Consider the following 24,770-nt stretch of genomic DNA (forward strand, 5'->3'; position numbering starts at 1 on the left):
GGTGGAGAAGCATTTGGGAGTGATCAAAGTACCAACTGAAGTCATTGGCCATTGACCAAAAGACAAGAGTATGATTTAAAAAAAATCTATATTTTCTGTTGGCAGTGCTTCCATTGATGGTGAAAACCATTTGTGTATGTGTGTGTGTGTGTCTTTCTCTCTCTCTTTCTGTGACCATGACAGCCTGGAGGGAGGAAGTCAGTTTATTTGTTAACAGTGACAAAGCCACAATCATAAACTGTGACATGTTACATTAATTTATAGCCGCTGAGTGACTTATTAAAAGCGACAAGTAAAATCTAACACGGAGTGCTGGCTGCTGTGAGGAATGATTCGCTCCTTTCTTCTTGCTGTTGAGTGTGATTTGTTGACAGGTCAGGATTGTGGGATCTGAGCACGTGTCTCAATCTCTCATTACTCAGTATTAGATGCATTAATAGTAATAATTGCCTGTATTAATCATTCATAATGTTTTAATAAATGTTCGGTCAGCACCTGATCTATGCTGCCAAACGTCTCGAGTCTGTGCAAATTGCAGTCAATGGGGACTTTAATCTCAATGTACCGGGACCTGAACCATCCTAGTGACTGGAAAGCCCCAGCCCACAGCCATTCGACAGTATCTACATCCTCAGGGACTGACAGCCGAAAAAGTTAATTCTGTCATTTGCAGATGTGATTTCAAGGAACAGTTATTCACTTTAGTGTCGAAATCTTACCATGAGGAGCTGCACAAGTCGGTTTTGGTTTGGAATTAAAACAACCCTGTTGTTACGGGGGGTGTTCTTAATGAGCATATTTTCTGACATCTGCTTTTTAAATAAAATTCTGTCTCCACCCATGTTTAAAAAAATACACAGTGACCTGAGATGTTCAGCTTTTGTAGAAGGGCCACTAATTGAGTGAGATATAATTTTGTTTTGTATAACATGCAGATTTCGGGATTGTACTGATGTTTTGGGGAGACCTTTCTGTGATTATACACAGCTCCATCTGTAGAATTACAGATCCCTTGTCTAATTGCCACTTGTGCCTTCCAAGGTCCTGTTGTTTGTTAACAGTGCCTTAATTTAGCATGATTTGTAAAAGAGGAAACGTCCACTGCAGGTCTCCTATGCCATTGGCTTATTCTGCTGTGAATTTTGACTTGTTTCGTCACTTGAAGAACACAATGTCTAATTAAAACTTCGATGTTGGCTTTCTGAAATGTGACACTGACATTTCAGAGTTGAGTAGGAAGAATGGTAGAGTGATGGAGAGATAGAGGAATTGATTTTGAGAGCGGATGGTAGTTAAATAAAATAATGTGTACTTATCTAGCACTTTAATGCAGAAAAATGTTCCAAGGCACTCCATGTTTAGCAAATTAGATGAAAGTTTGGATCTACTTGAAGGCACAAAGTTGTTCTCCATTTGCAAGAGTCAGAGAACAGATAATCCCGAAATTTTCTGAGATATTTCTGTCATCCTTGGTCCCCAGGACCTGTTTGGAAGCTGAAAAGAATTTGTACTGTGTTTTGTGTGTGATGGCAAGAAGGTCACATAGTTTTAAAAGCACACATCTCAGCTTCAGCAATCATGTATAGGAAGCCTGCGAAGTTCATCAGTGGCATCAGAAACAATGAACAATTTTTATTTGTGTAAAGAGAGTGAAGGTAAATTCGCCATGAGGAGTGTTGTTGCCAAGCTAACCAGCTTAGGGAGGATGCAAATTGACCTAAGACAGGTCAGTAGTAAAGTGCCACTGGGGCCAAAAAGCAGTTTTGATTGCTGGTCAGTGGCTGTAGGGTGCACTGAGGCCACTGTGGAATCAGGAGAGATTCTCCCAGTTTCTGCGGGGTTTCCTCCGGGTGCTCCAGTTTCCTCCCACAGTCCAAAGATGTGCAGGTTAGGTGAATTGGCCATGCTATATTGCACATAGTATTAGATACATTAGTCAGGGGTAAATATGGGGTAGGGAAATGGGTCTGGGTAGGTTACTCTTCGGATGGTCAGTGTGGATTTGTTGGGCCAAATGGCCTGTTTCCTTACTGTAGGAAATCCAAAAAAACTGGACTTGGTAAATTTGCCCGCTTTAGTGCACGCCAAATCACACTGCCCTTGCCTCACATTTGAGTGGTGGTTCTGGAGAACTATTTGAGAAGCTGGATTGCCAGTGAAGAAGGGGGGGCAGGGGTCAGAGGTGTGAAGTTGGTTGTGATGGGGTGATTTTGATGAGAAAAGATAGCTGGAATTTGAGTTCCCTGTCATTCTCTGCAGACAACTTGCTTCCAGAGAGCAGAGTGCTCTGAGATGCATCCTGACACCTCTCAGCTGCGCATCTGACAGAATCTCATATGATTGTGGCTGTCAAAAGATGGCAAGGGGGTAAAAGAAATCGTGACAGAATCAATACAATGTCAGGAATAATTGACCTTGCGAGAACTGGATGACCTTACCTGCATCTGAGACAGAAATATTTTTTTCTCAGTATATTACTTGAAATGATTTATATATTTCCAGACTGTGACACTTGAGTGTAACACAATGTGCTGAGGACAATCTACATGATAATCACAGGACATTTTATGTTGGAAATGCAGATTTTTTTTTTCAAAAATAGAAAGAACTTGCACTTATAAAGTACCTTTTATGTCTTATGACATTTCCAAGCACCTAAAAGCAATGCGGGTTGAAGTGGAGTTAGACTTAATACAATAGCAGATACAGAAGTCAAATTGGTCACAGCATGATCCAGTAAACAATGAGAAAATCTCTCCTTAATAGTGTTGGTTCAGGGAGAATTGTTGGTCATGATACAGGAAAGTCACCCCTCCTGCCTTTTTGAATAGAGTCATGGGATCTTTTACAGCCACTTGAATGTGTGACTTGTTTTCGACTCTCCTGAAGGTTGGCAGTGCTGGAAAGCCAACTGACATTCGATGCCCATGTGTCTGGAATGGGGCTTGAACCCACAACCCACAGCTCCAAGATTACAGAAAGTTTACTGTTCAGAGTGAGAAAAGGGTCAGTGAGTTTCCTCTGAAACCTAGCGTTGGGTTTAATTCTGGGTCTCTGTTAAGGTGATACATTGGACTCAGGGAGGGGTACAGTTAGCGACTGTTGAGAAGATTTGTACAACTAGCCAAGTTTTCTTTCTTGTATAGGATGTGGGTGTCACTTGTTAGACCAGCATTTGTTGCCCATCCCCCAGTTGCTCTTGTACTGATTGGCTGTCTGTGTAATTAGGACAATATAGACATTTTAGAGAACAATTAAGAGTCAGCCATTGCCATTCCTGTAGTTCTGGAGGCACATGTAGGCCAGATAGGGTAAGGTTGGCAGATTTCCTTCCCTGAAGGACACCAGTGAACCAGGAAAACAGAAATCAATAAAGCTTACACAGTCACCATTAAACAAGCTTTTAGTACCAGTTTTTCATGGACTCAGATTTCACCATCTGCTGCAGGAAGATTTGAATCCTTGCCCCCCCCAAGACTTTAGGGCTCTGGATTACCAGTCTGGTGAGATTATCACTTCATCACCACCTCCCTCTGCCACATCTGTTGATGTATGCCTGTGGATTAGAGGAGGTGAAGCCTCAAAGAAGCTTGATTGTCGATGCCTTCTATAGCCAAATAGCTTGTCAGTATTCATTACCCATCGCCCATTGTGAGGAACAATCACTCATATCAGATGGTAGCAGGTGGGTATGTCTGCTGCAACTGAGCGGGATTTCACAACTTTGAGAAAAGCAAATTGTGAAAGCTGACTGGTTGAAAAATATGATTGTATTGTGAACCTCTGGGGTGAATCTCACTCAATCACAGCCCAGACAATGTGAATCAGAGCTGCAGAATTCCCAAGTTCATGGTAAGGATACTATTAGCAATGGCTGAACATTCAGAGCTCCTGAAAAGCACATGAGTCAGACGGTTGTATCCTTTGCCAAGTGATAGAACATGGATTCTATTCACCATCATGCACTGGAGATACTAAACGTGTTTCAATTATTGACAGGACTGCTGGTTGACCTTTCAACTCATCACCTACATGGAACAAAAACCCAAGTATAGCTTTAGGTGAAGCAGAGTTAGAAGGAGGGGATAATGGGACCAGGGTGCATAATATCCATTTCAAAGTCAACTTACTTGTTATTATTAATTATATCAGAAATACTATATGTGTACCACCTGTCAATGTTTCTATAGAGAATTCTCAAAATGGAAACTATGTAAACCTGTCACGTTGTAATTACATCCCGGGAGATGTATAGCGCCTTCATGGGATAGAAGGGTGCAATTACAGTGAGATACATTTACAGATTGGGTCATAGAGATATACAGCATGGAAACAGACCCTTTGGCCCAACTCGTCCATGCTAACCAGATATCCTAAATTAACCTAGTCTCATTTTCCAGCAGTTAGCCCGTATCCCTCCAAACCCTTCCTATTCATATACCCATCCAGGTGCCTTTTAAATGTTGTCATTGTACCAGCCTCCACCACTTCCTCTGACAGCTCATTCCATTCACGCACCACCCTTTGCATGAAAAAGCTCCCCATTAGGACCCTTTTAAATCTTTCCCCTGTCCCCCTAAACCTATGCCCTCTACTTCTAGACTACCCCACCCCAGGGAAAAGACTTTGTCTATTTACCCTATCCATGTCGCTCATGATTTTATAAACTTTTATAAGGTCACCCCTCAACCTCCGATGCTCCAGACAAAACAGCCCCAGCCTAGTCAGCCTTTCCATATAGCTCAAATCCTCCAACCCTGGCAACATCCTTGAAATCCTTTCTGAACCCTTTCAAGTTTCACAATATCCTTCCTATAGGAAGGAGACCAGAATTGCACGCAGTATTCCAAAAGTGGCCTAACCAATGTCCTGTACAGCTGCAACATGACCTTCCAACTCCTGTACTCAATGCTCTGACCAATAAAGGAATGCATACTAAATAGCTTCTTCACTACCCTATCTACTCCACTTTGAAGGAACTATGAACCTGTACTCCAAGGTCTCCTTGTTTGACAACCGTCCCCAGGACCTTACCATTAAGTGTATAAGTCCTGCTCTGATTTGCCTTTTCAAAATGCAGCACCTCACATTTATCTAAATTAAACTTCATCTGCCACTTCTCGGCCCATTGGCTCATCTGATCAAGATGCAATTTTTGTTGTGAATGTTTTGTCGTAGAAAATATTGAAAGGAACTGCATACTGAGTCTTAATGTAAGGAATTAGCTTACATTTATATACCGCCTTTCACAAACTCAGGAGATTGTACTGTGTTTCAGAGCCAACACAATGCTTTGGAAATTTAGTCAGTGTTGTCATTGAGGAAATGCAGCAGTTCATTCACTGACAACCAGCTCCCAGTGACAGCACCTTGACAATAATAGATAATTTGTTGGTTGAGGAATAATAAATATGGTGTGGTAATGTCACTGGATTGTACATTCAGAGCACCAGTCTGCTGTTCCAGGAAGATGGGTTCAAATCCCAACGCAGCACCCAGTGAAATTCCACTCAATTCCACTCAATTAAGAAATCTGCCCTAGCACCCAGTAATGGTGCCATCAAACTATCCTCTGTAAAAATCTGTCTAATTCACTAATGTCCTTTAAAGAAGGAAAATCTGCCGTCCTTACCAGGTCTGGCCGAAATGTGACTTCAGAGCTATGTGGTTGACTCTGAATTGGCCCAGCAAGCCACTAAGTGTAAGAGCAATGAGGGATGGGTGATAAATGCCAGCCTTGCCAGTGTTGCCCAGGTCCCATGGAGGAATAAAGAAAAATGTAGGGAGCTCCCATCCTCTTTTTAAAGTGGAACTGTGGGATTTTTAACATCCCTAGAGAGGACATAAAGTAGTCTTGGTTTAAGGATTCAACAAAAAAGATGTGAATAATTGTTGGGGACTCCCTTGAAAATTCAACGTGAACAATGAGGGAATTGGAGTGAGTGATGGCAAAACTAATGCTGCACAGTAAGACATCTAAGGGATATTCCCCTGTCTTATGTCACAGCATCTCCATTAATTCAATTAAATAACTATTAGTGTCAGCATTAAAACAGAGAGGAATGCCGCTCAAACCCTTCAACTTGTGCTTCTCACAAGTCATTTTGAGGTTCAGGAGTTTAGGTGCGCGCTAAGGCTTAGGCTTTGTATACAGAGGAACCTCAATTATCTGGCATCCGATTATTCGAATTTCGGATTATCCGAACAAGATTGCAAGTTTCCAATGCTTGGCTAAACAGTGTTATCCGGCATTTGATTATCCGACATTCGATTATCTGAACAAAATTCTCCCCACCCATGTCCTTCGGATAATCGAGGTTCCTATGTAATTGCTCTTCAATCTGTCCTGAAGACTATTTGACCAGTTAAACTTGGCCATTGCACTAATTATTAGATGAAGTGAATTTTTTTAAAATGTGCTCTCAGGCTGTGATTGGAATACACATCCCACCTTCAAGCAAATCACCAGATACGGCTATTTGAAGATAAAAACGAGCAGCATAGCATAAAAAGGCACCCGACCCTGGCTAATGCAATTATGAGGTGGTGGAAATCAGCCCTCAGCACTACAGAAGAATGGGCTTGAAAGGCAGTAGCAATCAGATAAGCTCGCACAAAGAAGAAGTGTCAGGCCTTATTGCAGAAATAAATCAGTCTAATCTGATGGAGCTTCTCTTAGCTTCTGTACTGAGGATGTGAGCTCACTGCATCAAAGCTTAATGACTAGGAAAAGGGCTTGAACCTTGTGCAGCATCAGCAGGCCTGGCTCTTTCTTTCTTCCCTGAGAAATCCAATACATATTGACCTGTGTACCATTGAGAGCACTTTGCCTGGATGTCAGCAGGTTGTTCAGGAACTGGTGTATTGGAATTGGCCCTGATTGTTTCGTGAATTTAATAAAACACATTAGACAAACGCGAGTTTGACCAGATCAGCTGGCAATCAATAGGCAATGTGTGAGAGAGTATGCTTTAAATAAACCCTGTCAAAGTATCCACTGCAAGCTAGCTACGATTCTTTTTTTTGGGGGGGGGGGCTACGGTTTATTCAACAGACATTTCAGTCTTGAGGGACAAGAGTTATGGCAGGAGATTAAAGTAAAAAATCCTCAGACTCTTCAGCTTTGGATTAGAATGATGAGAAAGGATCTCAGTGAAGAGTGGAAAGAATAGGAACAGATAATCTCAAGCATTGCCTATAAATTAATCTGTGACTGTTGCGTTAATAGATACAACTGGGGAAGGGGGTTTGTGAATCTAACATTGATGTAGCAACTTTCACAACTTCAGTATGTCCTGTCTTGCTGCCAAAGGAGTACTTTTGAAATCTAATCATGATTTAGACAAATGTACCTTAGGACTGATGTCAGAGAGCATCTCTTCACACGTTGACTGATGCCATAGTGGAGGCAGGATGAATCAGTCAAGCATTTATATGATATTTTCATGTTTTATTCATACAGATAGTAAAGTCAAAATGACAAAGTAGTGTGGCAATTCAGATAAAAAGCCAAATACAAAAGCAAGTGTCGGAGAGTCTAAGAGTAATTGTGTATCAGTGCTCAAAATCCTGAGACTCTTATCTGAATACATGAAGTATCCACACTAAGGTGGGTGAACTAAAGGTGCAAGTATTGATAGGTGGCTTAGATCAAATCGCCAATACAGACACATGGTTACAAGGTGACCAGGTTTGGGAAATAAATACTCGAGGGTACATTATATTTTGAAAGGGAAAATAGAACACCAAAGGAGGAGGGGTAGCTTTGATTGCAAAGGATGAGATAAGGACATCAGTGAGGAAGGACCTTGATGATCGGAAATTAGTAAAGGTCTGAGCACACAATGTGCATAAGTGCCCAACTGCTACACTGTCAGAAGTGCTATCTTTCGATGAGTTGTTTAACTAAGACCCCTGCCCGGCTCTCAGTCAAAGATCCAATGGCAATTTTCAATGAATAGTAGGGGTACTCTGTCTGGTGGGCCAGTAATTATCCCCAACTAATGTTGTTGAAGGCAGATTACCTGGATCACTATCACATTGCCGTTTGTGTGGGAGATTGTGGGGCTGAAAGAATCTCAGAATTGTCGTGGCCACAGAAGGAGGCCATTCGCCCTATCATGCCTATAGCAGCTCCTCAAATGGGCACCTGTCTGCCTTGTCGCTGACATCGCAACAGTGACTATACTTGTGAAAAAAGAAATACTTGATTGGGTGTTGATCGTGGAAGACATCATTGCCTTGTCATCCTGTATAGAATGCAAATCCTGTGTCAGAAAAACTAACGGCAGAAATAAGCAGCCAATGTTTCTGGTCAAAACTGCCTGCAGATCAACCTTGCCATGTGCCCTATAAATCAAGTGAAGCTGTTGAGTATTTACGGGGGATTTAGTGTGGCTGAAAGCAAAACTGGGTGTCAGCACAAAGGTTAAGCCTCATGGCTGGTGGAATCTCTCACATTCCCAGTGTTACTGATACCCTGCGGCAGCAGAGATCCGCTGATCCAATGGAGTTTAGTCTGTGTACACAGAGAAATACAACCTTTGGAAATGGGACAAAATTCACCAGGAGGCGAATCACAGAAGTATTCCGATGCAGAAGGAGACCATTCGGCCCTCTATTATCTTATCCAGCTCTACCATCTAGTGCTAATCTCCTGCCTTTTCCCCATATCCCTGCATATCATAACTATCCAAAAGAAAAGCCATCCAGTGTGCTCTTGAATGCCTCAATTGATCCTGCCCCCACCACATTTCCAGGAATGCATTCTGAACCCTAACTACGTGCATTTTCTTTCTCAAATCAGCTGAGCTACTTTTACACCCATTGCTTTTACACTACGCCATCTTGTTCTTTTGCCTTTAACAACAGCTTCACCCTGTCCACCCCGCCCCTGACTTTGTACACGTTCCAGTGGTAATGAAGAAGCGCGTTCTACTGGCACCCGGTGTCAGTTTAAGCTGAAATGCCTATTTGAATGGGTTTGGTGGCATCAGGAATTCAGGGACCATGGCACTGTGACCCAGCCTGTTTGACCTATGCGCGGCTGACCCATGTGCACAGGGAATACCCTCTCTTCTCGCCCCAGGTCCATGCTGCACTTGCGGACAGCAAGTCCGGCCAGGACGGCTTCACATCATGGACTGGAGCTCAGAGGGGTCAGAGCCATCCTCTTGCTCGCTGTGTAAAGGTGCCGAATGCACAGGCTTGAAATTGGTTCTGATTAACTCTGTGGTGGGATAGCCCCTCCGTATGCACCCAGACTGACCCATGATGGATGGGTGGCACCTTCCACATGCCTGGTATCTAGGAGATAAACCGTGCTCACCAGGCAGATCCTCAGGACCCGACTCACCTGTTGTCATTTCCAAATGATGCTGACTGACCATTTCAGTACACCATCCTGCCTAGATGGACCTGCCCTGTTCACTACCCCCACACTGTACATTCTGTATAGGAGTCACTGCAGGGTGCTATCAGTCAGGGTGCTCTGTTATTATTCCACTCCACTGTCATTGTGCGTCACAAAGGCCATTTATTGCGGAGGCTGACACCAGAAACCTCAGCACAGACCTGTTGTCGAACCAGCCACTTTACTGCCCTGACTGACTTGGGTCAGGACAGGTCATTGTGCTATAACACGGTTTTTGTCAGCGTGGATAGGCTATAACGTCATTGATGAATTGTGGGCATTATTTGGATAACGCAAACTTTTGACTGAATAGGTAGAGTGATTTTCTACTAGTGATCTTCTACATTGGAAGTTTCTATAGCGGTTTTCCGTCATGTGATTTTCTATAGTGTGGGGTTGCAGAAGAACACCACAGTCGCGTTAACTCAGTGGGTACTCGGGATCACTGTGTAAGTGTCAGCCCCCTTGACTCTAATTACCATGTCAACCTCACTACAGAAGCTTGAGTGTATAATCTTAACTGTTGCTCCAGTGCGGTACTGAGGGAGTGCTGCACTATCAGGAGTGCCATCTTTTAGAATGATATATTAGACTGAAACCTTTATCAACCTGTTCGGGAGCAATGTGGAAGATCCTGTGTTCTGTTGCACGCTTGGCCAATGTATCTGTCTCGCCGATCAGATTCCCTTCCTCAAAAGGCATTGGATGCTGAACTTTACAATATTTTAAAGGCAGATGGAGACAGATTTTTGATGAGGGTGGTTTCCAGGAAGATGAAAGATTATGTGCAGGAATGTAGAGTTGAGGTTAAGGTCTGATTGAATAATGGCAGAGATTCAAAGGGCCAAGAACTTGTAATCTTATCTTAGAATCATAAAACTCCAATAGTGTGGAAGCAGGCCAATCAGCCCATCAAGTACACACTGACCTTGCCAGAGGATGTGGTCCAATTACAGCATCTAAGAGGCATCTGGATGGGTATATGAATAAGAAGGGTTTGGAGGGATATGGGCCATGTGCTGGCAAATGGGACTAGGTTAGGTTAGGATATCTGGTTGGCATGGAAGAGTTGGACCGAAGAGTCTGTCTTCGTGCTGTACATCTCTGTGACTGTATGATCCTCCGGAGAGACTATAGCTCAAAGCCTTGGTAGATTGGCCTAGGTGTCCCAGGGATATGAGGTGTGCTTTCTTTATTTTCCCCTAGCTGAAGCCATCTTGCACTCCTGCTGGAGGGTGAAATTCAGCAGGGATACAACTGGCAGTTTCAGGAGAATGAGAAAAAGACACTTACGTTATGCCTTACAGTGCCACAGGAGGCCTCATACCAGTTCGGTACTTCTGAGCTGGGGGAAGCGCAACACCTGGTTTGTTCATAGCAAGTCCCTGCAAGGAATGCAGAAGTGTCCTGAAAATGTGCGTTTTACTTACACAGGTTTTAGGTTAAATATTAACAAGAACACCAAGACGATGTTTAAATCACTGAGGTGGGACTCAAGCCCACAGCCTTCTGAGTTGTGTACTGACTGAACCCTGGCTGACATGTTAATCTCATCCCTGCACCCTGCACTCCTGTCCAGCAAGTCAATGTGCTGGGAGAGCTGGACACTTGTTGATAAAGTCATTGTGGCTGTAATTGCCTCATTGGAACATGTCCTAGTCCAATGTCATATTTAAACAAGTCGAATATGCCCGTAATACACAAGCGTTATATTTAGCTGTATGTCTCACTTGGATGAGCATGGTGTCACATTTGTACATTACTCTATTATACAATTGCTAGCTCAGTGCTAAATCTAATCATTTGTCTGTGCTCATTGTTAGTCTGTACCTATCCTGTTGTAGGGTTGTAATTAGTGAAGGCAAGCTCAGCCAGGACACTGCATTTACTGGAAGTGGATGATGCTGTCTGACTTGTAGCAGCTCATATTGATACCCTGAAGTGTAATGATTCATGTGACCAGGGCAGATCTCATACGTCTGCGGTTGAAGAGAAAAAAAAGGACCCCTCTTTACTGACAGCAAACTTTAGTGTTCAGTGTTGCACGGTGCAAAATGTTTCTTGAGACAATTACAGCTGTTGCATTTAACGGTGAGGCGGAGGCTCATTAGCAGCTATGGGTTATCCACAAATGCTTTCCAAACTGATTGCTTCAGGATTATCTCAGGAACATTGAATTAACCCCCACGGTTTCAGATGTTTGGATTTGAAAATCGCAGTCTGAATGGAAAGTCCATTCAGTTTCCAGGCTGAGTGAAGGTTTCTCGCACACCCTTGTATTTTATGTAGGGAGCATTTAATATGTGTAGCAGACTGCTGAGGAAGGTATTGTGGAGCACCGTAATTTCTGTGGGGTTCAATGCATGAGTTAAATGGATGGTGCAAATTCTTACCGCGTGAGTGAATGGAAAATAGGTTTTAAAAAAGAAAGAAAATGGAAATGCCTGTTAAAAAAATTATATTGTGCCCATCATAACCACAGAAAAGCCACTGACAGCCAATGAAGCTGTCACTGTTGTGATGTAAAAAATATGGCAGCCAATTTGTGCACAGCAAGTTCCCACAAACAGCAATGTGATAATGAGCAAATCATCTGCTTTCAGTGCATTGGTTGAGGAATTAATATATACCAGACACTGGAGTAAATCCTGTGCTCTTCCTTGGAAGTGCCTGGAGATCTTTCACACTCATTTGAGAGGGCAACGAGGGGCTTTGAATCATTGATTCCCTACAGTGTGGAAACTGTCCCTTTGGCCCAACAAGTCCACACTGGCCCTCCGAAGAGTAACCCACCCAGACCCGTTCCCCTACCCTATATTTACCAATGACCAATACACCTAGTCTATACATCCCTAAACACTATGGGTAATTTAGAATGGCCATTTCATCTAACCTGCACATTTGGACTGTGGGAAGAAACCAGAACACCCGGAGGAAACCCACACAGACACTGGGAGAATGTGCAAGCTCCAAACGGATAGTTGCCCGAGGCTGGAATTGAACCCGCGTCCCTGGTGCTGTGAGGCAGCAGTGCTAACCACTGAGCCACCGTGCCGCCCATATATTTCATCTGAAACATGGCACCTCTGACAGTCCAGCCTTCCCTCTGTACGACCTCAAAGTGTTAACCATAAGCTTTGTGCTTAGGCCTCAAGAATGAGACTTGACCCATGACCATTTGGCCGAGACACTGGTGAGACTGCTGAGGTGTGGCCAACTTGGTTATTGCAAAAGCAAAAGAAAATGTCTGGGTTCTCGAGCTAAATCAATATATTTGATTTTGGCTGTAAATATGGACAACCCCTGGCTTTTGGTCGGCAAATGGTTCTGACATTGCTGGCATTGATTCCCATTCCTGCTGGAACTGACTGTGGGCAGAATCTCCTCAGCCCCTGAACATTGATGAGAAAATTGCATGAGATTGGCAGCGATGGACTTGTTGTCTATAACAACAAGGAGCCCCATTTTTTGCACCAATATCGACTGGCGAGACGAGATTCTCACCAGTGAGCGGTGAGAGGTCTGCTTCCAGGAATTAACATCCCCATCTCTCCTGTTTGATGTGCAGTTTCGCATCTGTCAGCTGAGGGATAGAACGTAGACAGCAACAATTCCCAACTTGCAAGTCAGAGCAAGTACCTGGTGACTCTAGTTCGCCGCTCGCTCCTCCCCTACCAGCCTCTCAGGGCAGCATGCACCCAGTCTAGGAGGAGATCTAGGTTCCCCCTTGGCAAAGTAGGATACCAATTAGCTAGTGTCCACCATACTTGTGGGCGGCATGGTGGCACAGTGGTTAGCACTGCTGCCTCACAGCGCCTGAGACCCAGGTTCAATTCCCGCCTCAGGCGACTGACTGTGTGGAGTTTGCACGTTCTCCCCGTGTCTGCATGGGTTTCTTCCGGGTGCTCCGGTTTCCTCCCAGAGTCCAAAAATAATCAGGTCAGGTGAATTGGCCATGCTAAATTGCCCGTAGTGTTAGATAAGGGGTACATGTAGGGGTATGGGTGGGTTGCGCTTCAGCGGGTCGGTGTGGACTTGTTGGGCCGAAGGGCCTGTTTCCACACTGTAATGTAACCTAATCTAATCTACCTAAACTGCTGCCACTTAACCGGGTGTGTGCCTGGGCATTAAAGATGGCGCCAGTACTGGGAATCCTGGGAAGTTCAGGCAGGTGTCAGCAGATAACTTTGTTGTGAGAGAGAGAATAGGATGAGGAAGGTGCTATAGGAATGTAACTCATACTGTAATGTAATCTAATCTAATCTACCTAAACTGCTGCCACTTAACCGGGTGTGTGCCTGGGCATTAAAGATGGCACCAGTACTGGGAATCCTGGGAAGTTCAGGCAGGTGTCAGCAGATAACTTTGTTGTGAGAGAGAGAATAGGATGAGGAAGGTGCTATAGGAATGTAACTCATAGCTAATGAGGCGATTTTGGAATGATACTGCAAGAAAACACAAAATTGCGGTGAGATTGAGCAGATTCTACTGTGTTTATGGATATGAGCTGAAGAGTGGGTTGAATCCAGCTGAAAAGACCTGGTGTCAATTTGCCCTTTTGCGTTCAGCATCCAGATTATTACAGCAGTAAAGCACACCCTGAAGGTGCTGGAGTTGCAACAAAGCCAGATTCAGAAATCAGGAGTGGAAGTGGGGAAAACTGGGCCAGGGGTGGGAAGGAAATGAACAAGGCTGAGGGAACATTCCAGTCTGGGAAACAATTATAAGCTGACAGACTTAGTGCTTGCCGGAAAGTAAATGAAGATGAGTCAGATTAATTACCAGATTTTTTATTCTGATTCAAAGTCACTGTGTTGTGAGTGTTCTAACCAGGCCTGTCACAGGCCTAACTCCAAATCTGACCTTTAACTTCTCACAACATTATTGCTTTGTCGGCAGAAGGAAGAAACTGCTTGATCAGAGCAAAGAGCTGAATCAGTACGTGAATATCAAGTGGAAGAAATCAGTAATTTGATAATTAGAATTGTGTTGTACAGGAGTTTAAAAATCACACTCTAGTGGCCACACAGAATATGTCTGGAATATGTAATCTTGAATATTCATATCATTTATTGCGGCTATTTCATTAATTAATGTCGACATATTTATGCTGAGCTGGTAGTTAATATTATGATGAGATTCGGAACCTCAAACCTCACCCTTTTTCTGTGATAACTCACCACAGATTTTAGGGGGAGGTGCTGGCCTAATGGTACTGTTAATCCAAGGACCCAGGTAATGCCCTGGGGAACCGGGTTCAAAGCCTGCCACAGCAGATGGTGGATTTTGAAGTCCATAAAGTCTGGAGTTAAGAGTCTAATAATGACCATGAGATCATTGTTGATTGTCAGAAAACCTCCCTACCCCCAACCCCTGCTTCACTAGTGAGTTTCAATGACCATCCTCACCTGGTTTGGCTGACTACAGGCTCATTGCAAGCTGATTGACTCTGAACTGCCCTCTGGATGGACAGTAAAGCTGGCCTGGCCAGTGGTGCCTTCATCCCATGAATTAATGTTAAAAAAAATATGACTTCACTCAGCTTTCCCTCGTGTAGGCACTGACACATTTAAGGTCATCTCTAAGATGCAAGAAAAGATGTTGGGGGTGGGCGCACAGAGGAAGAGGAAATGAGAGAGAGTTTCAGAGGGAGAATTCCAGAGCTTTAGGTTTGAGGCAGCTAAAAACATCTCTGTCAGTGGATGTGCCTGAGGGCAAATTGGAGCAATGCCGAAAGCTTGAATGCTGGAGGTTAGTGAGAGTGGGAAGGAGTGAGAGCATAGAGAGGTTTCAACACAAAAATAACTGTTAAGATATAGTTGCAGAAATCCTCCATTCGATCAAGGCTGCTACATTTCTCAACTTGATTCTCCAGCCTGCTCCCTGTAACCCTTGATCCCCTTACCAATCAACAACCTATCTATCTCTTGTCTTAAATGCACTCAATGACTTGGCCCCCACAGCTTTCTGCAGCAATGAGTTCCACAGATTAACCACCGTCTGGCTGAAGAAATTCCTCCTCATCTCAGCTCTAAAGGATCATCCCTTCTGATGAGCTGGGAACCAAAATGAGAATTAAAGGGTGAATGGGTGCATGGGATGGTGCGACATCAGAGTTTCAGATCAGCTCAAGTTCAAGGAGGGTGAAAGATGGGATCAACAACAAGTATTGGCAGGTCAAAGACAGAAGTTGTATTGGCAGGTCAAAAACAGAAGTTGCTGGAAAAGCTCAGCAGGTCTGGCAGCATCTGTGAAGAGAAATCAGAGTTACCTTTTCAGGTCCAGTGACCCTTGCTCAGAACTGATGGTAGCTTGCAAGATGTTGGTTTATATGCAGAAGATAGAGTGGAGGGAGGGGGTAAGGAGTAAATGATAGGTAGGGATAGAGCCCAAAGAGAGAGAAGAACAGTTGGATGGTCAAAGGAGTCAATAATGATCTGGCTGGGAGGGTAAGTTGCTGTTAATGGTGACTGATAGTGGCTAACAATAGGTCGTGTGTAATGGCAGGCTCTGTGATAACAAGGCCTGGTGTGTGGGGTTCGGGGCTAGAACACAGGAGACCCACAAATTATTGAACTCGATACTGAGTCCGGAGAGCTGCAGGGTACCCTATGCGGAAAGTGAGGTGTCATTCTTCCAGCTTGCACTGAGCTTCACTGGAGCACCACGGCAAGCCTGAGATGTTGGCCAGGGAACAGGGTAGGGTGCTGAAGTGGCGGGCAGCTGGAAGCTCAGGGTCCTGTTTGCCGGCAGAATGTAGAAGTCTTGGCAGGTTATCATTTGCAGAGAGCTTCATAACAGGATCTGGATCCAACTTGACCCAACACAGGGCCATCTGAATTAGGGCTTGAATTCCAAATCAGCCTCTCCCTGGCAGCCCAAGAGTGCTGAGGACAATAATGCCAACCTCATTTGGGTTTTCCCTGGGTCCACCAAGGGACCATCTGATCCATGGATAGGGGGGGCAGGGTCCCTTGGCTGATGCTTCCCCCCTCAATGGCATTTATGCAAATCCCTGTGGAACCTCATTATTTGAACAGAGCAAAGCACGTAACTGCATAGGCCGAATGGGTTTGAGAAACGGAGTAATAATCTCATTGTGAATTGTATTCAGTGACTCACATCAGACCATGGCTCAATGTTACCAGACCCAGGATGCAACTGCTCCATTCCTAGTAACAAACCGATGAGGATTGTACACATGATCCTCATTTACTTCCAGTAGACAGACTGCCAGGACCTCATGATAATTGCGAACACCATAATTGTGAGGTCAGAAGGAATACGGGCAGATCCTGAGGCAGGTTTCCAGTTACATTGTCGGACAGGGCTACACATGTAACAGGGTGATCACCAAATATCAGCAACACAGGCTTTTGCAAGTCCCTGTTGCTCACTGAGTGAAATGTGAGGGGAGGTGTGGGATTTGAGGCAACAAGCTGGAGAGAGACTCCTTCACTTGAAGGTGAAGGGCTTCTTTCACTTCATACATAATTATAGCTGTCTCACTGTGGGATGTGGTCCCACAGCTAAAATAGAGCTGTAACCGTGCCTCAATTTAACCTCCCACTGTGCCTTTTGCAGCTCAGCAGATACACAGCCCCTTTGCACTGACTGTCAACCTGCTGTTTGAGTGCTGTTTCGTTATCTTGCTGCTGTACACTCTGGGGCCTGGCTTCAGCATTGACCAAATATCCCAGAGAGAGACAGAGAAGGGGTGAGAAAGGAAACTGACCTGGTTTGGTGCTGATTGCGTAAAATTGGCCTGGAACTGACACCCAGGATAGTTGCACAGCGAGTACCGTAGTTGACATTCCCTCTGAACAGATTTTCATTCCCACCCTCCCCATGTTTGAGAAAACCCACTGCATCAGCAAATCGCCACATGTTCCTCTGTTTATAGATTCCAGGCACATTTATCCCAGAAAGAAAAGATGTCAGTGGCTCACACACCAGTACCCAGTTTTGGGAGGGATGGGAGCTGTTAGGTCAGTGCGTGCGCCTAGGTATTTTTAACTGTTTGATCTACATCAGTTGAAAAGTATTCTGTCAGGCTGCTGTGGCCAAAGTGGGCAGCTGCAGAGGCGAGTGCATTTCGGAGGCGACTGATGCACTCAGGGGCCGGTCCCTGGAGCCTCCTGCAGCTCCCTTCTGAATCGGCAGTTTCTAAGAGAGATCACCACATAAGGGTCTGTTCGAGGAGCCGGCTGACAGGGCTGTCTTTGCCTCCCGACAGATGGTGCGTCTCTTGATTTCCACAGCCCACTCATTGCTGCAGCCGCCCCCTTCCTCAGGGGACCAAACCCAACATTCCTGACGGCTGCAGCAGGTCAGGCTGAGGGATCTGGTGTCCGTGCCCTTCATAGCTCTGGGTACTAAGTGACGAGCTGCTGACAGAGCTGGGGTGTGTGTGTGTGTAGGGGGGGGAGCAGCCAAGGAGTCATTGGCATGTCAAGAGTGTGGAGAGTTATGTGACACTGCGTTTCATTTCTCCCTGGCAAGACTCTTGTCACATTCAGCACATCGCGCCCCCCCACCACCTCTTTCAAGGGGCTCTCTTAGATCAAATTCACCCCCCCTCCCCCACCACCTCCCCCAGGGCCACACATTTGTCTCTCATTTAGACACTAACGTTTATATTGACATCATGGCCTGCAAGTTCTGAGCAGACTGGCACAGTTGGGTGTAGCAGTTCAACAATAGGGAGCTATGAAAAGGAAACTCTTAACACACAGGAATCAAACAGCAACAAGATTCAACACCTCCCCCCACCCCCACCCCACCCTTATTTTGTAAATGACTGAAAATGTGTTTTGCCAAAGAAAGTGGGTTAGAAAAAATGTTGGAGAGTGCAAATAAAAGCCCAAACAGCCTCTGTGGAGACAGTACTTGGATAATACTTTAATCTGGGGCACTCCAACAGCCTGGAATATGATGCTCATGTCCTTATTGAAAAGAGCAGTGCTCCAAAAGCTAGTACTTCCAAATAAACCTGTTGGGATTATAACCTGGTGTTGTGAGATTTTTAACCAGTTCAACACTGGCCCTTCCACGTCATTACTAAATGCTGTCAGAGGTCAGTGTGTTCACAGAATGGTCAGTCGCATCTGTGCTGGAGGTTGGAGGCAGGGAATGTGTTGTTAGTAGCACAGTGTGAACAATCAGTGCAGTGTCATTACACTTTCTTATATCTACATAATCTGTGTTTGCAGTTCCATAGACACCAGCAACCCTCTGGTGCCTTGATTTATGTAAATGATTGGTTCTCCTGCATAGGAGTAGACTAGGAGTGCTCAATGCTTTCTGATTTGACAATCTCAGTCCTGTCTCATGCCCACTCTGACGCACTGAATGCACTGAATTGTAGTCAGAGCTTTACATGTTGCAGGGCTGCTTCTCAGTTGAGACCTGCTGACTTCATGGTCAGTCCCACACCAGGCAATATTTCTTTTAACTAACCTATCAGGGGAACTTGTCTGTCACACTTGGCCATGTCCAATTTGCAACAGGCCCTTCACAAATAGACAGGAGCTTACATGCAGGTGTGCACGCACACAAACACAAGCACACACAGATACATGGCAACACAGACCCATTCACATCTAACTGTACCCAAAACACACACATACATACCCACATGTACACAGAAATGTACACAAACACACACAAATGCATATATTTAGGGCCACAGACACATACCAACACATATATGAACAGACTCATGCACACTCAAGTACACACACAAAAATGTGCTTGGAGATATACACACAAAAACAACAAGTTGGATTTATATCATGCATTTCACAGTTAAAAAATACCCCAGGGTGTTTCACAGGAATTATATAAGACAAAACACAAATGTTCACATGTTCATACAAGCACACATATTCATGTGCATACTAATACACATCCACACATTTACACATACATTCATATACATACATGCAAACACTCTCATACATGGAAACACTCTCATACATACAAACTCTCTCACGAACATAAAAATGGACTCACTCACACATTTGTACAAACACGCGTATATACAAACACACACATATATACAACACACTCACACATACATACAAACGCACATGTACATACAACACATACAAACACACACATACATACAAATACACACATACATACAAACACACCCACATGTACATACAAGCACTCACGTACATACAAACACACATATTCATGTGTACAATCAAACATACTTATACATTTACAGATCTTGGTATAAACCAGAAATGATCTGAACTCCCTTGGTCTGGGTAAAAACAATGACTGCAGATGCTGGAAACCAGATTCTGGATTAGAGTGGTGCTGGAAAAGCACAGCAGTTCAGACAGCATCAAGGATTCTTGATGAAGGGCTTTTGCCCGAAACGTTAATTTTCCTGCTCCTTGGATGCTGTCTGAACTGCTGTGCTTTTCCAGCACCACTCTAATCCAGTCCCTCACAGTCTGGGCATGAGGTTCGTACATTCTTGAATTAATTGCAGGTTTGTTTTTGTTTGAATTGACCTCGTCCCTCTCTCCCCATGATTAGTGAAATTATCAGTTGAAGGCAGAAAATACGGTAAAACAGAGCAGAAGGTTTAAAAAGTTGACACATGCACTTGAAATAAAAGGAGCAATGATTCTAATGCTTGTGCACTACACTCAATCAATGAAAATAGAATTGTTTAAATTCACTCACAAAGTGGACATTTCCTTTAATTCAGTAAAAGAGTTCTAATGAAATTCTGTTTTTCTTTCCTCCCTCTCACTTTCCCACTTCAGGTTCTTCTTGAAATTCTTTCTGAAATGCAATCAGAACTGCCTGAAGAATGCAGGAAACCCAAGGGACATGCGAAGGTTCCAGGTGAGTATGGGTTTTATCTCTGCAGCCATCTCCTCTGAAAGCTAATTTGTGAACAAATAATGATTCATTTGTGGAGGTTGAGCTCTAAGTGGTAATGGCAAGGGAGAGAGATGTATTCGATGGCTTAGAATGTTTTTAAAAAAAGTCTATCCTCACTTGACTCATTTCTCACAGGGGAGACGAAAGAAATAAAAGGTCTGTAGTGTTTAAATGTCCCTTCTGAACAGTGAAAGCTTCTAACTGTTTGACTTGGTGCCTGATGAGAGTCCTTTGTTGTAGCAAATAACCTGTGGAAGTATACACTGCAAAGTTCAAGTATGGGCCAATTCAGACTCACTGAAGAGGATGTAGCATTTAACCAGGCCACGTTTGAAGGCTGCCTCACATCCATCAGCCAGTGTGCATGTTCCTCACAAGCGTTTACGATGCTTTGTGCCAAACCTTTGCCCTGCCTTTCATGTCACCTTGTCTTTTGCACTGAAGGTTTGATTCGTGTGGGGTGACCCACCTTCTGCCGAAACAGGGAAGGTAAAGAAAGTGCTTAGTAATAACTCCAATGTTAGCAAAAGGTTCACCGCTGGGATTGGATACATTGGCAGGATTTGGGAGACAATTAAAGGGGAGGTGGTCAAAGTGCCATAGTCAGTTCCAGCACAGAGTCAGGCTATACACTAGAGTGATTTAACAAACCACAGACAGCCCTGCTTTCTGCCCATAGCACAGCATATTCCTTGACTTCAAATATACATTTGCCTTTTCTCCTAATGGATGCACTGTTCTCCACCTCAACCATGTCAGGTGCCAAATCTCCCAAGACTTCCTACTCAAAGCATTGCCCCATCCTATTTTCTCACCGTCTTGGTGAGAATTATAAAGCAGTGCTCCCTCACTGACACCCACCCCTCCTTCACCCGTTACCCAGCAACCCAACTAATGGGTCCTGTTTTGGCCTCCTCTACGTGTTTGGGAAAATTGTCTTCCCCATTGAACCCTTCATAACTTTGAAGTCTTCCACCAAGTCACCTCTTAGTCTTCCCAGCTCACTGTTCCAGAATTCAATCCTGGTGAATGATACTAAGAGGCTCTTTGGTGATCAGGGCCACTGAGTGATGGGCATGCCACTTAATGTAAGCTCAGGCTGGTAGATTATAGCTTTCGACGGACAAAAACTAAACACAGGCACCCACACCTTTCTCCCGATCTATGACCCTCTGTATGCACAGATTAAAATCTGGCATTGCAGTTCTTAGCATATCTATGTGGTGGCATGGTGGCTCAGTGGTTAGCACTGCTGCCTCACAACGTCAGGGACCCGGGTTCAATTCCAGCTTTGGGTGACTGTCCGTGCGGAGTTTGCACATTTTTCCCATGTCTGTGCGTTTCCCCCGGAGGCTTCGGTTTCCTCCCATACACAATGGCAGTTACGTGGGTTGGCCACGCTAAGTTGTCCACGAATGTGCAGACGAGATGGATTAGGCATGGGAAATGCAGGATGACAGTGATGGGGTAAGGGTCTGGGTCTAGTGGGATGTTGTTCAGGGAGTTGATGGGCCACAATAGGAGTTCTGTAAAAATAATATTCAGGCAAATTTGCAAATTGTCTGTGCTGGTGAGTCACAAGTGGACATTGTCCAGCTGTGTTGACACTTTATCTGACCCTAACAGAATGCAGTGTTTACGCAGTGATGTCAGCAACTCATGATAGTGGATAAGCCAGAGATGTTGAGCTGGCCATGGAGAACTCACCCCAGTCAGAAACACTGAATCATTAAAACTGCTTCTTCTCAGTTTTGGACTGCTAATAAGTGCCTCCTGATCAGCCCTTTCCTACAATGAGCAACCACTCATATTTCCCACTTTGGCAATAAAATCAATAGGAAACCTTCCTGAGTCATGCTTTTATTGACTGCAAAAGGTTCCTCATTGGATACTCATTATTCAACATCATTGAGCACCGATCTCAGATCTCCCATGATGGGTCAGTGAAGGAGCACAACCCAAGATGGTGCAGGAAGGTTGAGTCATTAATTTGTGAGGAGTTAGCTGGGTTGCTGAGAGAAAGAAATGATTAGGGAAATTGGACAAAAACAAAATTTAATCTGTGACAGAGGTCCCAGTAATATAAAGGCAGTTCTCACAAATAATGGCTGAGTGCTACCTTCTAACTTAAACTAGGATCTGGTCTTCTGAACCACGTTGGGAATCACATGCAGGGATCTTGAGTGAGGGCAAGATTGATCTAATTGTGATCTCCCCCTTCCTCCCTTCTCCACAGTGAAGCTCCCTGTTCACAGGCATTAACTAAGTATCCAGACGAACAATGAGAGAAGTCCAAACCTAACACCTCATCCACTGTGTCTGTTGCTCTCGATGTGGTCTCTTCTACATTGGGGAATCAGGGCGCCAACTCACGGAATGTTTCAGGGAACATATCTAGGACGCACGCACCAAACAACCCCACTGCCCCGTGGCCGAACACTCCAACAGCCCATCTCACTCTGCCAAGGACATGCAAGTCCTGGGCCTCCTTCACCACCAAATCCTAGCCACCCGACGCCTGGAGGAAGAATGCCTCATCTTCCGCCTTGGGACACTCCAACCACATGGCATCACCAGTTTTCTCCTCTCCCCTCACCCCACCTCATCCCATCCCATATCCAACCCTCCAGCTCAGCATCGCCATCTTGAACTATCATACCTTTCCACCTTCCTTCCCATCTATCCACTCCACCCTCTGCACTGACCTATCGCAATTACCCCCACCTGCATTCACCTATTGCATTCCCAGTTATCTTCTCCCTAGCCCCACCCTTCCTATTTATCTCTCAGACCCCTCCCAAACATTCCTGATGAAGGGCTTATGCCTGAAACGTCGACTCTCCTGTTTCTCGGATGCTGTCTGACCTGCTGCGCTTTTCCAGCACCACACTTTTCAACTCTGACTCTCCAGCATCTGCAGTCCTCACTTTCTGTCGTTAAGGGAGGCTTGTTTGAAAAGAGAGACCTGCTTGCCTGAAGGCACGCCTGCTATTGTTTGGACAAAGGGAGTCGGAGGTGGTCAAAAGACCAGAAAGATTTGGGGTTAATACAGAGTTCTCGGAAGGACATAAAGCTGGAGGAGGTTATAGCGGGAGGGGAGGGTGGAGGCCGTGAAGTCAAATGAAATACGAGAGTGAGAGCAGGGGGTGAAATGGGGTAAGAGTCGGACATTAATCAGCACAAGAAACTCGAACTGTGAGCGCTGCGAGTCTCACTCCAAGTGAAACCTGGCAGGTTCAGGGACTGCACTGAAGTCATCAGGAAAAAGCAAGTCATTTGTAAGATACAATAGGTCTTTTGGCAGTGCAGAGCCTGAGTCAACTTGGGGAGGAGAGATACTTGTCTCCTGGAGTAGTCTGACAAGCCGACATAAGAGTTTACCAGAGTCCACAGGGTGATCTGTACGCTGGTTCACCTAATAAGTGCTCAGGCTAATTTTCATATGGTAATCACTTTTCACGTTATCTTGGTTCCGCAGTCAGCACTTCTGGTGTGCGATTGGCTGGATCCAGGGAAGGTTGCTGATCTGTTGACTCTTAGAAGTGTTCCTGTCAAAGCAGCGTGCGCCCGTGTGGTAGTTGAGCCTTCAAGTATGTGAACAGTTACTGCTTAATTACTTGTGCTGTGTCAATTAGTGTGACCTTAGCATTTGGCAAAAGAAAACGACTAGCTTATGCAAACGGAGAGGCAAAGAAACAAAATGAATGGACGGGCTTCATTGAAGTGTTTAGATAAAGCTTCCAAATTGGAGTGGTCTGTCAGTTTCAACAAACTTAAAAATGCTAATAATGTATGCCATCAGATCTCAGTAACATAAGACATGAAAAGCTCTCAAACAAACAGATGTTTTGTTGTCTCAGCTCATGTGCCTCTTAAGCCTGTCCTGTTGGATATCAAGTATTTCTCAACAAATAGCTGGCTGTTAGTTCGCAACATTTGATGGTTATTGAAAGGAAGATCTGTGTTTGTCTCTGAAAATTTTTACTGGCAGAATGTCATCTCCTTAACACTCATTCAGCCAAACCAAGCCAAGTATCTCTCTCTGAAGTCACAAATTGAGCAGTGGTTTGGTCTGAAGTGGTCCCTTTGGGTTAAACGGCTACATTTGACGGATACGTCATTTACGACTTTATTTACCGAAGGCCGTGATTTGTGCAAGTGTACAATACTTGCCAGCCATTGGCCAGCTCCTTCCATTAAAAGCCATGTAGTCACTCTTACGTATGCCGACCCGGACGGTGAGATTGATCTTCTCAATCATGGGGAGGGCAGCAGGAGGGAAGTCAGTCTTGCTCACCTGTGATGTATCCACATAAAAACATACACTCAAATATGCGCGCGTGCGCACACATTCAGACTCTCTCACACACCCCTTCAGACACACTCACTCTCTCTCACACACACACACCCCCCTTCAGACACATACTCACTCTCTCTTTGTCCCTCTCTC

The 24,770-nt window shown here is 44.6% G+C and overlaps 1 protein-coding gene across 4 annotated transcripts in view; it reads left to right on the top strand.

Annotated features, from left to right (window-relative positions):
- The window catches only part of ebf1a (EBF transcription factor 1a), a 468,187-nt gene that overhangs the window by 207,607 nt on the left and 235,810 nt on the right, over positions 1 to 24,770 (top strand). For all 4 annotated transcript variants that reach the window (XM_043703975.1, XM_043703973.1, XM_043703972.1 and 1 more), the window contains exon 7: positions 20,200 to 20,281. In XM_043703975.1, coding sequence (XP_043559910.1) covers positions 20,200 to 20,281 — 82 coding nt within the window. The remainder of the gene's footprint in view (positions 1 to 20,199; positions 20,282 to 24,770) is intronic.

The sequence above is a fragment of the Chiloscyllium plagiosum genome, chromosome 14 (genome assembly GCF_004010195.1).
Source record: "Chiloscyllium plagiosum isolate BGI_BamShark_2017 chromosome 14, ASM401019v2, whole genome shotgun sequence".
NCBI classification, from domain to species: Eukaryota; Metazoa; Chordata; class Chondrichthyes; order Orectolobiformes; family Hemiscylliidae; genus Chiloscyllium; species Chiloscyllium plagiosum.